The sequence below is a fragment of the Chiloscyllium plagiosum genome, chromosome 47 (genome assembly GCF_004010195.1).
Source record: "Chiloscyllium plagiosum isolate BGI_BamShark_2017 chromosome 47, ASM401019v2, whole genome shotgun sequence".
NCBI lineage: Eukaryota > Metazoa > Chordata > Chondrichthyes > Orectolobiformes > Hemiscylliidae > Chiloscyllium > Chiloscyllium plagiosum.
The window spans coordinates 9,053,247-9,065,951 of NC_057756.1; the positions used below are offsets into that span (position 1 = coordinate 9,053,247).

At 42.5% G+C, this 12,705-nt stretch overlaps 1 protein-coding gene across 8 annotated transcripts in view; it reads left to right on the top strand.

The window, feature by feature from the left end:
• LOC122544207 overlaps positions 1 to 12,705 on the top strand; it is a 65,453-nt gene that overhangs the window by 26,579 nt on the left and 26,169 nt on the right. For 2 of the 8 annotated variants that reach the window (XM_043683261.1, XM_043683264.1), the window contains exon 1: positions 7,386 to 7,493. The exons of 3 other annotated variants lie outside the window; for them this stretch is intronic. In XM_043683261.1, the coding sequence (XP_043539196.1) occupies positions 7,416 to 7,493 (78 nt within the window). In that variant the 5' untranslated portion in view covers positions 7,386 to 7,415. Of the gene's footprint in view, positions 1 to 7,383; positions 7,494 to 12,705 lie in introns of those variants that run through there. 3 more of the 8 variants (XM_043683270.1, XM_043683263.1, XM_043683268.1) reach the window with 2 other exon arrangements.

Consider the following 12,705-nt stretch of genomic DNA (forward strand, 5'->3'; position numbering starts at 1 on the left):
TGCATTTTTCCAGCCTCCTGCCTGTCCAACCTGATGCTGCCTGGCTTTCTGTGATCTTCCAGCCTCCTGCCCGTCCCTCCTGGTGCTGCCTGGCTTGCTGTGTTCTTCCAGCCTCCTGCCTGGGGCTATTTCAGATCCTAGCATTTGCAGTTTTTTTTGTCTTTTAACATCTAAGCAGCAGCCTTGCACCATCAATGTAGTTGTCTCGTTTTTGCAATTGTACCATCCATGTAACTGCCACACTTCTGCAATAAAGAATACATTGTGTAGTTCCCGTCCCCGGTTTTTCCTATTCCCAGGGGAAACGAGTACCGAACAGTAACTTTAACTGCAAACTTCATGTCAGTGGGAAAACTGAGTTAGTCTTTTTACATTAACTGTTAGACCTGGTGTATTTGACCCCGCAGTGAAATCAAGCATTTGAATAATCATCTGACAATACTGAATGGGATGTGTTGGCCATGATCAAAATGAGGCAGTAGAGGGAACTGCAGATGCTAGAGATTAGGGTCAAGATTAGAGTGGGGCTGCCTGACCTGCTGTGCCTTTGCAGCACCACTCTAATCTTGACCAGGATCAAAATGAGTCTTTTCGTCTATTGCAAGTGTCAGTCCCGAAATCTCCACTGACACCATTAAGGTGAAGTGTATAAACGTCCTCATCAGTGACCCTTCCCTCTGTGTGGTGTGTTGTTAAATTTTTCCATTGATCGGCAGTTTTCATGTTTATACACAAAAGATTTTGATAAGATCTGGTCATTGGACGGGGCTAATCTGGCGTAGAATGTTGTCATTTTTTTTGGTGAAAACTGATTATTTTACCTTTGGTATCTATAGTGGCAAAAGAGAAACTAGGTCCCTATTATAGAAAGTGATGCTTGTAGATGGGCTGTGCAGATGAGGGTTTATTAACTATTTGACCTGAGGAGGCTGGTACAATTACAGCATTTAAAAGGCATCTCGATGGGTATATGAATAGGCCGGGTGCTGGCAGGTGGGACTAGATTAGGTTGGGATATCAGGTTGGCATGGAGGAGTTGGACCGAAAGGTCTGTTTCCATGCTGTACATTTATGACTCCATGCCAACGCAGTTTTAAAAAAAACTATGCTGGCCACACCCTGACGTTCTGGCTGGGAATTCATTCTGACGTTACTATCGTTCTTTGTGTGTGAACAGGAAGGCACAGTCTGTTTGGCATCACGTTTGAGTTCTCAATATCCATTTACTTGCCACCAAATACAATATTACAATGATATAATTTAAGATGGAAATTGGCTGATATAAAGGAAAAATGTAAATTGAAGAATTATTTAGAAATAACATCGAGTTGGATGTATTCAAAAATATTCACCTTTCGATAAATATTTCAATTGGCGGGAGTTATTATATTGACATCCACACGGTTTTGATGTATTCTGTTATTAGCCGGGTGGATTTCACAAACACATTTGTTGCTGTTATTTTTACAGATTGGATGTGAGAATTGAGAGGTGTAGATTTTACCTGAATAGCTCAGCTTCAGGAGAGACAGCTCAGAACTAATCCTACCCTTGTGGATTCTGGTTGTGAAATGTAGACTTTCACTTTACCTCCCTCTTAGTTAAGGGTTGGAACCAGGATCTAAAAATGTCCACTGTTTGAATTAAATTGAATGATCCAATTAGATATTCTCCCCACCGCGTAATTTCATAGTAATAGGAGTAGGCCATTTGGCCCATCGGACCTGCTCCTCCATTCATTAAGATCATGGCTGATCTGTTCTCATCTATCCTGATGAAGAGCTTATGCTTGAATGTTGATTCTCCTGCTCCTCGGATGCTGTCTGACTGGCTGTGCTTTTCCAGCACCACACTCTTGACTCTGATCTCTCCATCGTCTCAGCTCCTGCTACCTGCATTTTGCCCGTAACCCTTAATTCCCCTACCATGCAAAAACCCATTCAACTGTGTTTTGAATATATTTAATGAAGCTGCCTCTATTGCTTCCTTGGGCAGGAAGTTCCACTGATTCACTACTCTTTGGGAAAAGCAGTTCCTCCTCATCTCTGTCCTAAATCTACTCTCCCTAATCTTGAGGCCATGTCCCCTCATCCTAGTCTCACCCACCAGTGAAAACAACCTGCCTGCCTCTATCTTATCTCTCCCTTTCATAATTTTCTGTTTCTAAAAGTACCCTCTCATTCTTCTAAACTTTAGCAAGTACAGTCCCAGGCAGCTCAACCTCTCCTCAATGGGTAACCCCCTCAACTCCGGAATTAACCTGGTGAAACCTCTCTGCACCGCCTCCAAAGCCAGTATATCCTTCCTTAAGTAAGGAGACCAGAACTGCACACACAATACTCCAGGTACTGCCTCACTAACTCCTTGTACAGAATGTCCCTGCTCTTAAATTCAATCCTTCTAGCAATGAAAACCAGTGTGCTGTTTGTCTTCAAATTTCTGCAAATTCACCTGCAAATCAAATTTCTGTGATTTATGTATGAGTACTCCTAAGTCCCTCTGCACAACATCATGCTGCAATCTTTTACCATTTAAATAATACTCTGACCTACTATTTGTACTCCCAGAGTGGATAACCTCACATTTACCACCATTGTATTCCATCTGCCAGACCCTTGCCCACTCACGTAACCTATCTAAATCTCTCTGCAGACCCTCCACATCCTCTGCACAGTTTGCCTTTCCACTCAATTTAGTGTCATCAGCAAACCTGGATATGGTACACTCGCTTTCCTCTTCCAAGCCATTAAAAATAGGATGAACAGTTGTAGGCCCAACACCAACCTCTGTGGCACCCCACCCACCACTGATGTCCAACAGAAAAACACCTATTTACCCCAACTCTCTATTTTCTATTGGTTAACCAATCCTCTCTCCATGCTAGTACATTCCCCACACTTCATGCATTCTTATCTTATGGATGACACTTTTATGCGGCACCTTATTGAATGCCTTCTGGAAATCAAGTCTACAACATCTACCTGTTCCCCTCCAATCACCATGCTTGTTACATCCTCAAGAACTCCAGTAAGTTTGTCAAACACAACCTTCTCTTCTTGAATCCATGCTGCATCTGCCTGATGGAACCCTTTCCATCCAGGTGTCTCACTATTTCTTCATTAATGTTAGCCTTCAGTATTTTTCCAACTACAGATGTTCAACTGACTGGCCTATAATTACCTGCCTTTTATCTACACCCTTTTTTAAACAGCGGTGTAACATTCGCTGTCTTCCAGTCTGCTGGGACCTGCCCGGAGACAACTGAATTTTGGTAAATCACCACTAATGCACCTACTATCACTTCCACCATTTCTTTCAGCATCCTGGACCAGGGGATCTATCTACCTTTTGACCCACAAGTTTGCTCAACACTACCCCTTTAGTGATAACAATTGAATCGAGGTCCTCACCTTCCATCGGATCCTTAATATCATTCTTTTGCAAGTTAGATACATCTTCCATTGTTAAGACCGACACAAAATATTCAAGGCCTTGGCCATTTCAGAATTACACAATGTTAAATCCCCTTTCTCATCCTGCAAGGGACCTACGTCCACTTTAGCCACTCTATTCCATTTTATATATTTATAACACATTTTCCTATCTATCTGTTTTCATATTCTGTGCTAACATGCATTCATAATCTTGAATTTTGGGACGATTAAGAACGCAAGGGAGTACACTTTGGATGTAGGACCTGAGGAAGTACAGAGGAACTCAGGAATGTTGGTGTGAGTGTCCACAAACCTTTGAAGAAAGCCAGAGAGATAAATAGTGGGTTACAAGGCAAATGGATTCTTGCCTTTATGACTATAACCTTCAAGAGCAGGGAGGTGATGATGAAGACATACAGTATAAATATATTAATTCGGTAATGATTAGCCTACTGTGTGCAGTTCCAGTATGTGATTGCACTAGTGGAGCTGTAGAGGAAATTAACCAGGACTTTGCCTGGGCTGGAGTAATTCAGATATGAAGAGAGACTTGATAGGCTGCAGTTATTCTCCTTAAAGCAAGAAGTCTGGGGGAGGGAGGAATCTGATTCAGGTGTAGGAAGTTCTGATAGGTCTAGACATGATAGATAGGGAGAAACATTTCCCCTTCGTGGGGAGGAGCGAGTGTTAATAACCAGGGAACGCAGTTTTAAAGTGAGGGGCAGGAGGGTATTTGAGGATTTTTTTTCATGTAGAGGATTTGATTTAATTTATAGTCATGTGTACCTCAGTACAGTGAGAAGTTTTGATTACGAGCTGTACAGGCAGATCATAGTGAGCAAGAAGATGGAAATCATAGGGTGAGAGAAAAGAAAACTTGGACAGAAAAAGGCATGCAGCTTACACCTCACAGGAGGTGTGCGAGGCAGGATCAACCTTAACAAAGATCAGTACTACTTGAAGTTCGAGAGTCCATTTGTCAGTCTGATAACAGCAGGGAAGAAACTGTCCTTCAACCTGCTGGTGCGCGTGTTCAAGCTTCTGTATCTTCTGCCTGATGAGAAAGGAGAACATTACAGGGGTGGGATGGGTCTTTGATGATATGGGCAGTCTTTCCGTGGCAACAAGAGGTATAAATGGAGTCAATGGATGGAAGGTTAGTTTCCGTGATGGTCTGGGCTCTGCACATAACCTTCTGAAGTTTCATACAGTCTTGTTCAGAGCAGTTGCCACACCAGGCTGTGATGGAGCTGGACAGTACACTCTCAATGGGGCATCTGTAGAAGTCAGTGAGGGTCCTTATGGACAGGCCAGATTTCCCGAGGCTGCTAAGAAAGAAGCATTGTCGTGCCTTCTGGACCGTCACATCTACATGGAAGGTCCAGGACAGACTGTTAGTTATCGTCACTCTGAGGGACTTAGGGGGAGGCAATGGCCTAGTGGTATCATCGCTAGACTGTTAATGCAGAGACCCGGGTAATGTTCTGGGGACCAGGGTTTGAATCCCACCACGGCAGATGGTGGAATTTGAACTCAGTAAAATCTGGAACTAAGAGTCTAATGATGACCATGAATCCATTGTTGATTGTTGGGAAAACCCATCTGGTTCACTAATGTCCTTTAGGGAAAGAAACTGCAATCCTTACCTGGTCTGGCCTACATGTGACTCCAGACACAGCAATGTGGTTAACTGTTAACCTACTCTGGGCAATTAGGGACGGGCAGCAAATGCTGCCCAGCCAGCAACACCCTCATCCCATGAGTGAAAAAAAGTTGACTCTCGACCTCCACTCCGTTTATGTAGATGTGGGTGTGTTCTCATCCTTTCTTTCTGAAGTCAATGTTCAGTTACTTAGGGGTTTTGCCGATATTGAGATAGGGCTCGTTATTATTGCATCACATCAGCAAGCCCTCTATCTCCTGTTTGTATTCTAACTCATCATTGTTTGATATCCGTCCTACCACAGTGGTGCCATCTGCAAACTTGTAGATGGTGTTTGTTCAGTTGATGGTTATCTGGAACTCCCTGCCTTAAAGAGTGGTTGAGGTAGACACCTTCAAGGCTTAAGAACTAATTATAAAAAGATCTGAAGTGTCATTGTATGTAGGGCAAGTGCTGCCAAATGGGTTTGGAATAGATAGATATTTGATGGTGGACAGATTAGGGGCAGTCAGCATAAATTGTCCAAGGGAAATCATGCCTCATGAACTTGATTGAGTTTTTGAGGACTGATGAGGGCAGAGCAGTGGTCATGAACTATATGGACTTCAGTAAGGCTTTGAACAATGTTCCTGATGGAAGACTGGTTAGCAAGGTTAGATTACGTGGAATAAAGGGAGAACTAGCCAGTTGGTTAAAGCACTGGCTCATGGATAGAAAACAGAAGGTGGTGGTGGAGGATTTCTGTGACTGGAGACCTGTGACCAGTGGAGTGCCACAAAGATTGGTCCCGGGTCCACTGTTTTTTGTCAGTTATATAAATGATTTGGATATGAACATGCGGTATGTGGTTAGTAAGTTTGTAGATGATACCAAAATTGGAGGTGTAGTGGACAGTGAAGGTTACCTAAGAGTACAATGGCATCTTGATCAGATGAATCAATGGGCTGAGTGGCAGATGGAGTTTAATTTGGACAAATGTGAGGTGCTGCGTTTTGGAAAGGCAAATCAGGGCAAGACTTGTACACTTAATGGTAAGGTCCTGGGGAGAGTTGCTGAACCAAGAGACCTTGGAGTTCATAGTTCCTTGAAAGTAGAGTCGCAGGTTGATAGGATAGTGAAGAAAGTGTTTGGTAGCTTGCCTTTATTGATCAGTGCATATAGTATAGGAGTTGGGAGTTCATGGTGCGGCTGTTCAAGACATTGGTTAGGCCACTGTTGGGAGTACTGTGTGCAATTCTGGTATGCTGTGAAACTTGAAAGAGTTCAGAAAAGATTCACAAGGATGTTGCCAAGGTTGGAAGATTTGAGCTGTAAGGAGAGGTTGTACAGGATGGTACGGTGGCTCAGTGCTTAGCACTGTTGCCTCACAGCACCAGGGATCCAGGTTCAAATGACAACACCCTCAGAGCCCTCCACTATCACCTGATGAAGGAGCATCGCTCCTAAAGCTAGTGTGCTTCCAATGAAACCTGTTGGACTATAACCTGGTGGTGTGTGATTTTTAACTTTGTACCTTGAAGACATTCTCTTCCTCTCTCTACAAGAATCTCAGTGAGTCTCTCTCTCTCTCACTCACTCACTGCAACCCCCAGGTCATCTCCTTTGCTCCGAAGTTCTTCAACATGTACTGACCAGCTCAGCACCAGGAGTTGGGAGTTCATGTGCGGCTGTTCAAGACATTGGTTAGGCCACTGTTGGGAGTACTGTGTGCAATTCTGGTATGCTGTGAAACTTGAAAGAGTTCAGAAAAGATTCACAAGGATGTTGCCAAGACTGGAAGATTTGAGGTGTAGGGAGAGGTTGTACAGGATGGTACGGTGGCTCAGTGCTTAGCACTGTTGCCTCACAGCACCAGGGATCCAGGTTCAAATGACAACACCCTCAGAGCCCTCCATTATCACCTGATGAAGGAGCATCGCTCCTAAAGCTAGTGTGCTTCCAATGAAACCTGTTGGACTATAACCTGGTGGTGTGTGATTTTTAACTTTGTACCTTGAAGACATTCTCTTCCTCTCTCTACAAGAATCTCAGTGAGTCTCTCTCTCTCTCACTCACTCACTGCAACCCCCAGGTCATCTCCTTTGCTCCGAAGTTCTTCAACATGTACTGACCAGCTCAGCACCACCCTCACTACCTGTCGGACCTGCCAATCTTCCTTCCCACATTTCCGCTCCACCCTCCTCTCCGACCTATCACCTTTACCCCACCTCCAGTCACCTATTGCACTCTTTGCTACCTTCTCCCCCCCCCCCCCCCCCCCCCTGCCTCATTCCCGATGAAGGGCATTTGCCCGAAACGTCGATTTTCCTGCTTCTCGGATGCTGCCTGACCTGCTGTGCTTTTCCAGCACCACTGTGATCTTTGCTCTAAGACTGGTGACTCCGAACATGTTCTGGGTCAGTGATGAATATTTACTGTTTGAGGAAATGAAGGGAGTCAGAATGGTGGGGGGGCGGGGGGGTGATCGGTTCTTTTCACCTTCGGACCGGGTTTTGTCTATTTCAGTAAATGCCGCGTTCGGCTGGATTCAGACTTGGCCTGTTCAGTCAGCGACTGCGTAGTCCCGTTTGAACAGCGGGTTTAATTTAACAATAATCGGGTTATTTTAAACACTGTAGGGGATCCTGTGAGGTATGGAAAAAGTAAACACCCAAAAATTCCTTGCAACAAAATCCTTATTTATCTAAACGAAAAACTTCAAGCTAAAAAGGAATCTTATTTAAATTTGTAAACGATATTTCTGTTTCATGTTTTAAGAAATGACGCTAAGTAATTTATTTATCCGCGCACTTTGAACGGAATACCAAATAATTTTACTGCTCCTCGGATGCTGCCTGAATTGCTGTGCTCTTCCAGCACCACTAATCCCGAACCTGGTTTCCAGCATCTGCAGTCATTGTTTTTAACCTACCAATTGATTGCCGAATGTGTATTTGATTTTGGAAGAGTCCAAGGCAGTAGTAAACAGGCGGGTGGCGCTGGGTTCTCTGATTTTTTTTTGGTAACAGGAAATGTAAAACTGATGGCGCTAGTTTCAGCTGTAGATAGAAAATGGAGGTGGTGGATTGGGGGATTGTGCTTTACAAAGCAAATATATTTAATATAGAATATAAAATATCAAACAACCAGCTGATGAAGAAGCAGCGCTCCGAGAGATAGTGTTTCCAAATAAACCTGTTGGACTATAGCCTGATGTTATGTAATTTTTAACTTGACAAAATATAGCTTTAACTGAAAACTCTATGTCAATCCGAAATAGAGATTATAACTGTCAAACACTCACTATTTGGACAATCTGATGTGTTTAAGCCTGTATTTGTACAGTGTCTCCTATATTTTAAATGCCTGAAATTTAATAAGATAGGGAGCCCTTCATTCCGGATGAAGGGCTTTTGCCCGAAACGTCGATTTTCCTGCACCTCTGATGCTGCCTGAACTGCTGTGCTTTTCCCGCACCACTCCAATCTAGAATCTGACCTCTAGCATCTGCAGTGCTCACTTATGCCTAGCGTACATCTATATAACGTACATCTGTACACCATTACAAGTTTCACTGACGAATCGTGCCCTAATGGAGTCTGTAAACATTGGTTCCGCTTTGTTAAAGTCAGTTCTTTGGGTCGGTCTGAATTTAAACTCGAAGTCGGTAAGGTATTGAGAGAACTCACATTGGCGAATGTAGTGGGAAGGGGATATTTAAATGGAGTTTATCCAGGCGGCACATCATAACAGGTTCAGGTCTCGCTGCATTGACCACACTCCGTGGACTGGACGGGAATGAATTCCGAGCGGAATGTGAGGCTGAGATTGTCCGACCCGAGTGATTATGTTACCGTTTAGATCTGAACCTGTATTTGGAAGACGCCAAGAATGATCTTTTTGATTATATAACGTACAAAGAAGGAAATGGGCTGATTTTAAGCTGAAAGATTTAATTGGAGTGGTATTTGGAAACTATCACTGAGCTGGATGTATCTGAAGAATTCGGTGAGAGACCCTCTCCCCGGGATCCCCTGTCTGTGCTTTATCTATAAATATTTCCCTTAATTGGAATCTGTTTGTATGAGCACGGCAAGATTTTTGGCAAGACCTGATCATTGGTCAGGACGAATCTGCTGTCCGTTCTGATGCTGTTTTTGTCCAGACTGATTGTGAGAATTGACAGGTTGAGATTTTACCTGAATGAGTCTACTTCAGTGTAGAAAGCTGAGATTTTCAGAAGTGGATTCTGATTGTGATCTGAACATTTTTACTTTATTCAGTTGAGAGTGGGAAGCAAGCTAAAGAGATACCCAATGATTTATGTGAAAATTTGAATTCTCCAATTAAGCAATTTTACTCTTTTATACTCTCCATATTCCAGAGTCAATATTAACCGTTCCGTTCCGAAAAGAGAAATTTAGTGAGTGTATGGTTGAATTTAACTAACTTTTGGTGGGAAATGAACAATGGACAACTAAACAGTAAAATGTTCAATTTTATTTCAGAATTCCATTCAGCTGAACATTGTTTTAGACTGGCAGGAATGGTCAGATTATTCCCATTTATATCCTGTGCAAGGATTTATCAAATCCTAATCCAATATTTTGAATTGGAGCTGTCGATGTTGAATTGGGGTGGACAAGATTAAAAATTACACAACACCATAGATGGTTACATCTATAACCATAGGTTATAGCTGTAACAGGGTTATTTGGAAGCATTAGCTTTCCAGCTGCTGCCTCTTCATCATGGTTATGGAACATGACCATGCGACACAGAATCTATAGCAAAGGCGTGACAATGCCATGGAGTTGCAATGATATATTAATCTACATTAATTTTTTAAAAACCCACAACATCAGGTATTAATTCTTAAACAAATTTGGATTAAGTCTGTCGTCTTTTAGAATGGGATATGGTGGTTTGGGTTCTTCAGTATGCAAATCTCAGGACTCCTTCTAATTTATATTCTCCAGGTGGCATCAATTTATCTAACAATGTGTAATTTCAGCTCAGACTATGTGTGAAGGGAAAGACTTAACCAATGTTGAGTCAGTTCTATTTCTAAAGTGGGGCTGACAGAATCTTCCATGGATTTCTGCAGGTTTTGAGCAAAATAATTCTGCAAATACAAATTCACCCAATAAACGTCTGTGTGTGTGGATGCAATTCAGAGACACTGGGAGCGTAAATCCATGTAAGATTCTGTCAACCCCACTTTATAAATAGAACTGACTCAACATTGGTACAGTTTTTAGCTTCACACGTGGAATGCACTGTCTGAGTGTACTCATTTACAAACATTTATTTTGAATTCTGTTCATCAAAATATTTCAATTGCAACAAATTTCATTGAATGAAACTTTGCTTTGGAAATTTGGAAAATAAGCAGGTGTTGGTAGGTCATTGAGCTCATCAGTTCACGGTCCAACTGGATTTCCATTTAAACCTGTCGCTACTTAGGTATTTCTTCATGAACATCCCTCAGAGCAGATATATTGGGAGCGTTAGAGGGTTTCAACAATGGGGTTTTTTAAAGCAAATGATTAACATGTGTAACTTATTTTAAAAAATGGAACAAGGTAATAAATAAAGGGATAGTCACAGGAATACTTTTAATGTGGATTTAGTTTGGTTTTGGAAGGTTTGACGGCTGCTGTCATTCTGGCAGTGGGCCTGACCCTTTAGTTAGTTGAATGAAAGTTTCAAGCCCAGTGTACAGATTGGGTTGGTGCCAACAGCCTCTCTGAGTCATTCCAACCCCGATTACACATCTCTGGGGGATAGTGCGCAGTTAATTGATGTTTGCAACGCTTGGGACCAGAGTACTCAGGTTTGCAAGAATAATAGCCAGACTTCAAGGTAAAGTTATAAAGAGAGATTGCACATAAATTATACCTAGAATTTGGAAGGTCAATAAGAGGTGACAGAGAGTCATAGAGATGTATAGCATGGAAACAGACCCTTTGGTCCAACTCGTCCACACTGACCAGCTATCCTAACCTAATCTAGTTCCATTTGCCAGCACTTGGCTCATATCCCTCAAAACCCTTCCTATTCATATAACCATCCAAGTGCCTTTTAAATGCTGTAATTGTACCAGCCTCCACCACTTCCTCTGGCAGCTCATTCCATACACGTACCACCCTCTATGTGAAAAAGTTGCCCCTTAAGCCCCTTTTATATATTTCCCCTCTCACCCTAAACATATGCCCTCTAGTTCTGGACTCATCCACCTCGGGGAAAAGACCTTGTCTATTTATCCTGTCCATACCCCTCATGATTTTATAAACCTCTAAGGTTACCCCTCAGCCTCCAACGCTCCAGGGAAAACAGCCCGAGCCTATTCAACCTCTCCCTATAGCTCAAATCCTCCAACCCTGGCAACATCCTTGTAAATCTTTTCTCATCCTATCTACCCTCGACTCCACTTTCAAGGAGCTATGAACCTGCACTCCAAGGTCTTTATTTAGCAACACTCCCTAGGACTTTACTATTAAGTAGGTAAAAACAATGACTGCAGATGCTGGAAACCAGATTCTGGATTAATGGTGCTGGAAAAACACAGCAGTTCAGGTGGCATCCGAGGAGCAGTAAAATCGACGTTTTGGGAAAAACACTTCATGGTTCCTGATGAAGGGCTTTTGCCCGAAACGTCGATTTTCCTGCTCCTCAGATGCTGCCTGAACTGCTGTGCTTTTCCAACACCACTCTTATCATCTACCATTCAGTGTATAAGTCCTGCCCTGATTTGCCTTTCCAAAATGCAGCTCCTCACATTCTGTGGTTGGAAATGCAGTATAAATGCAAGTCTTTTTCCTTTCTCAAGACTGTACCATTGAGGAAGCAATATTCTGTCAAATGTTGTTGTTGAATTTTTAAAATTAAACCCCTTAAAAATATTTTTTATATCTAATATTTATGCACTTTAATCAAAGTGCAATTTTTCAATAGTCATTATAAATAATTTTTGAATTTGAAATTATTTTCAAAGTTAAAAATCACACAACACCAGGTTCTAGTCCAACAGGTTTATTTGGAAACCCTATTTGAAATATTTACTTCACAACCATCTGTTGAAGGTGCAGTGCTCCGAAAGACAGTGCTTCAATTAAACCTGTTGGACTATAGCCTGGTGTTGTAATTTTTGACTTTGTCCACCCCAGTCTAACACCGGCATCTCCAAACCATTATTATTTATAAGACAATGTGTGCACTTGAACACCATCAAATTCTTACAGTTAGGAAGCAGCTCATTCAGCCCAATTAAGTTCACACCAACCTCTTAGAGGATTCCACTCAGACCCATCTGTATACCTATAACCCTTCACTTTCCATGGCTAATCCACCTCTCACCTGCACATCCTTTGGACACTGTTAAATTTAGAATGGCCAATCCACCATGACCTGCACATTCCTGGGCACTATGGTGAATTTAGCATGGGCAATCCACCCTGACCTACACACTCCTGGGGACTATGGTGAATTTAGCATGGCCAATCCACCCTGACCTGCACATTCCTGGGCACTATGGTGAATTTAGCATGGCCAATCACCCTGACCTGCACATCCCTGAGGACTATGGTGAATTTAGCATGGCCAATCACCCTGACCTGCACATCCCTG